General features: G+C 44.1%; 1 protein-coding gene across 1 annotated transcript; it reads left to right on the forward strand.

Annotated features, from left to right (window-relative positions):
• The first annotated feature begins 510 nt into the window (after positions 1–510).
• LOC119270574 (probable gamma-secretase subunit PEN-2) lies at positions 511–3,835 on the forward strand. Its single transcript, XM_037552585.1, has 2 exons — positions 511–884; positions 3,279–3,835. The coding sequence occupies exons 1-2, from the start codon at positions 551–553 to the stop codon at positions 3,440–3,442; spliced, it is 498 nt and encodes a 165-aa protein (XP_037408482.1). The 5' UTR covers positions 511–550; the 3' UTR covers positions 3,443–3,835.
• Positions 3,836–4,702: the final 867 nt, after the last annotated feature.

The following is a 4,702-nucleotide window of genomic DNA, read 5'->3' on the forward strand; positions in this document are numbered from 1 at the left end:
GCCTCTTTTCGACTTTCAAGGCCATCAACGATCGCACCTTGGATCCAATGTATGGTCAACCTTAAGGTTACGTCGATAGAGTCCGAACAATTTGTTTGAAATAAGACACAATCAGGTAGGCTACATCCAAATGGTTCCAACTATCAGGGTTTTGAACATTTTGTGCAATTCATTTGAATATGATGTTCCAACTCGTAGCGTCTTATTGTTTATGTTTTCTTCATTCATTTTGGATGCATTTGCTGTCCTTTTTTGTTTGAACTCTCCAAGAAGAAAATGTTTGACCCACTAACACAAACCACTTCATCTTGCATAACAAAAGAGTTTATTTTAGTTAATGTACAAGTTGTAACAAAATATGTAGAGGTCAAGAAGCAACAAACTTCCACATTACCCCAAGACAAAACAAATACAAGTTCAAAATCTAAAATTTGACATTTTGCTTATAAAGTTCTAGTGCCACTATGATTTGGGGGTATTTTGGGGAGAGGGGAAGGAAACCCAGCAACGACGGGACCGGAAGAAGGAAAAAAAAACACGGAGACGAGTCATGGAGGCGAGGGTTGCAGCAGGGGTGACCGCAGACGAGGAGTCCGGCCTCCTCCCCCGCGCGCGCCCGCCGCCGGCATCCGCCGGCCGAGGGCGGACGCCCTCCTCCTCCTCCGCGGCGGCCCCGCGCCGCGCGCCCCCGCCGGCGGTCTGGGCGACGGTGGACGGCCCCCTGGGGATGCCGCTGGAGGACGCGGAGGGCCACGCGCGGCGCTTCTTCCTCTGGGGCTTCGCGTGCCTCCCCTTCCTCTGGGCCATCAACTGCTGCTACTTCTGGCCCGTCCTCCGCTCCCCCGCCGCCTCCTCCTCCACCGCCTTCGCCCCCATCCGCCCCTGTGAGCTATCCCCACCCGATCCCCTTCCGTTACTTTCCCCTGCAGTAGGAGTAGATCTAATTCTGTTGGTACAAGCGTCTCTTGATCTGCCTGGATCGGCCTGCTAGGTTGGAGTGCGCCCTTGTTGCTGCTCCCTCTGTAAACTAATACGTATAAGAGTGTTTAGATCACTAAAGTAGTGATCTAAACGCTCTTATATTAGTTTACGGAGGGAGTAGCAATTAAGCTGCCATCCTTGTGCTGAGATTACCAATTGTGTTGCAAACCTTGCTGTGATGGCGCCCTTTTTTGGTCGCATCTTGGTCGTCAGTTGTTCTTAGGGGGTAAACAATAAGGGTAGTTCTAGTGCTGCTTGGAAATTTAGGTGGTCTTCGTATGACTTGGTGCTAAGAATAACAATTACGGAGTACTCCGTAGACCCTGCTGTGATAATAAGCGTTTTATGGTCACAGCTCAGTCCTCGGTTATTTTTTTGGGGATGAAACGATATGTGTAATTCTAGTGATGTTTGGAGATTTTGTGATCCCTGTCCGAATTGCAACCGGGGGCTGCTGTTAGAGGTTCATCCTTGGCTATTAGTCACGGTCAATTATTGAATTTCAGTTGTGTAGTATGGACTCTGATTATGGTCTAGCTAGTTGCTTTGAGGCGCGCATGTAGACTGCTATCTCAGTCAGGCTTATGGGGATGACTAATCTTTGCACAAACTTTGGCTGTCCTGAACCGAACCAATCTAGTTAATTAGTGTTCTCTCAGAGTGCAGAATTATCACAAGGGGAAACCTACTTACTCTTCCATTGACAACCAAAGAATTGCTCAGTGAGGCTTTTAGCTGGCTTGTAGGTTCCTGTAATCCATAAGGACATGCTATTCTGCTTGTAATAATAGACAAGATTTACAGAGCAAACTCTGTTCTATAGGCTGATGCCGTACACATCTGAACATACTGAAAGTTTACAACTCATTGGATCTTTGTGCTACAGTCTACATTGCCTTACGTGGTTCTTATAAGACCTTAAAGAAACGAAACCATTGGATGTCTTGAACCAAACCATTCTAGTTAATTAGTGTTCACCTCAGAATGCAGAGTTATTACCAGCGGAAACCTACAAGCGCTTCCATTGACAACTAAACAAACAATTATTCTGTGAAGCTTACTTGGTTTGTAGGTTCCGTGATCCAAGGACATGCTATTCTGCTTGTAATAGTGGACAAAATTCATAGCACAAACTCTGTTCTATAGGCTGATGACGTACACATCTAAAGATTGTGAAAATTTGCATCTAAACATAGTGAGAATTTGCAACTCATTATCTCTTTGCGCTACAGTCTACATTGTACACTGTCTGGTCCCTAAAGACCTTGAAGAAATCAAACTACCACAGAATAACCTTATGTGCAGGTGGTCGGGAAGTAAGAGAAATCATATGAATAAATGGTACAAGTTGCCAACCTGACGATCAAATTTATCACTGTTTAATCCAGGAAAACTGTCAGCTTTTCTTGATACTTTTATGTCACCAAATGCCAAATAAAGCACACTCGGTATAGTAGTAATCTGGAGCATCCCTTGGATGAACATCTCAACAGTGCTACATGCTGCAGTGCTGTGTAGTAAGTTGTTTACTGTAAAACTGACACAATCATATAAATGATTTCTTGAAATAACATTTTTTTCCTACACTCATTTGCATTTTAATAAATCTATGAAATACCTGTTTTGTTAGCTGATATATCTTTGCGACAACATTTAAAAAAAAGGGGCAACCTGGTGCATGTAGCTCCCGCTTGCGCAGGGTCCAGGGAAGGGTCCGACCACTTTGGGTCTATAGTACGCAGCCTTTCCCTACATTTCTGTAAGAGGCTGTTTCCAGGACTTGAACCCATGACCTCATTTATTATGGCCATTGAGAAAATCTGGAAATGACTGGAGAGAGTTTGAGCTGCTTTTCAGAAACATCAAAAAGGTTGTTTATAGTTTCTTGTCATGACAAACGTGGACGGCACAGTCATCTGAGCCAATTTGTGACTTCTTAGCATCATTTCCCCTGATGCTAGTACTTATTGCTGGACTTCATCTTGGTATATATGACCTTTTAGAGATGAGATAAAGCATTTTTTTTCTGCTCATTATAGCTGTCTGTTTTCAGAACAGTAGTTGTCATATTATGCTAAAACAGTTGTGATCCTTTGATGGTATGTCCATCCGGGTTGCAAATAAGAAATATTGATGTGCAAGATACACAATGAATAGGAAAATATAATCTCTCTGTTAGAGTCAGTTTGGGGTTGCACAAGTTTTACTGCTGCTCGCTCATTTGGACTTGAACTGTCTTATGTTGCCCATGCTATTTTGTTTGCAGTTCCTTACACATTCTGAATGGTCCTCTGCAGATGTCGTGCGTTCCGCGGTCGGCTTCACCATCTTTGCGGCGGTTCTCCTCACCTGGGCCACGACTTTCATCATCGGAGGCGAGCGACTGTTCGGGCCGGTGTGGAAGGATCTCGTGATGTACAACGTCGCGGACAAGCTTGGTCTCACTGGATTCATGGGGTAGGTTCCGCCGCGCACATTGCTTCGAGAAGGCTGACATGCTTTGCTCCGACCATTTAATGTCTCACTGATAGTACCTTGTGTGTGAATCGTGATGTTCTGGCATGTTGTTAGTCACTGGTTTAGACTGAAGCTGCGTATGGGCACTTGAGCAGTTGTATTGCCATGGGCGCATAGAAGCCCGTTTCGAGTAATTAAGGATTTTATATGTAAATGTAGGGTCGAACCAGCCCACTTCGGCCACGGGCAAAATGGACTGAAGAGCTGGCTTTGTTAGCTGCCTGACTGTCTCTTAGGCCTTAGCCCACTTCAACCACATTCTACTTAACACTAGCTAAGTGTCCGTGCGTTGCCACGCACTAACAAATATATATATGCAAAGAGAAAATTCATGTGACATGAGAGTCAAAGGCCATTTTTATGGGATGATATCTCATGGTCATGATCTAGTAGGTACATATATCTCGTCATTGTCTTTCTTCCACACTCCATGTCTGAGCTACCACGCGACACTCGACTTCCTTCTCCCACCATGCATGCTTTTATCTCCTATTTCTCCTACCTCTACCTTGCACGACAGTACCAAGTTTCTTGTCCAACTATCATAATCTTCCCCGGTAGGGCACCCCCTTAGATTATTACTGACTTGTACATGTTGCAAATAAGATCAACGAAAATGGATACTAAATTTCTGTTGAGAAATGAGAATTCAGGGCAATATCTTCCCAAGAAAATAATAATTCCAAGACAATCTTTTTATACCTTCTGTCAACATTGGGACACACATTCCACGCAATAAGCATGCAATGATGTTGATATTGTCAATATATGTCTATAGTAAAGATAACTTTACTCAAAACATGTTTTTCTAAGAAGGAAGGATAATTCATATTAGAAAAAATAATAAAGGTTTGGGTTCATCCCACCAATGTTTCTCTTGTGCAACTCATCTCCGCACCTGCTCACGAGATTAGCGTGTCTCGAGCACACCACTCCCACACACCCTCACAAGAGCGGCACAACCAATCTCTGAGTGCCACTGACACACATGCATGGAGCGCTCACTCCAAGCCTGACTATACACATTCCCACAGTAGCCGAATTCAAAGAGAATCAACGGGGCATCATACACTGCTTTCTCAGGGTCCTATTCATCATGAAATCATAGACCAAGATATTCCTCCCATCCATTTTTTAGGGAAAGGATTTTTCTCGATGTTCCTCTCATCTTCATGGTAGTAATAACCTAAAAACGCCACCAGTC

This window comes from Triticum dicoccoides, chromosome 3A (genome assembly GCF_002162155.2).
Source record: "Triticum dicoccoides isolate Atlit2015 ecotype Zavitan chromosome 3A, WEW_v2.0, whole genome shotgun sequence".
Classification (NCBI taxonomy): domain Eukaryota; kingdom Viridiplantae; phylum Streptophyta; class Magnoliopsida; order Poales; family Poaceae; genus Triticum; species Triticum dicoccoides.

Bases quoted from the DNA above. Each gene is read 5' to 3' on its own strand.
- LOC119270574 (XM_037552585.1), top strand. From the start codon at position 551: ATGGAGGCGAGGGTTGCAGCAGGGGTGACCGCAGACGAGGAGTCCGGC. The intron at 885-3,278 runs GTGAGCTATCCC...GGTCCTCTGCAG, and splicing joins CTTCGCCCCCATCCGCCCCT to ATGTCGTGCGTTCCGCGGTC.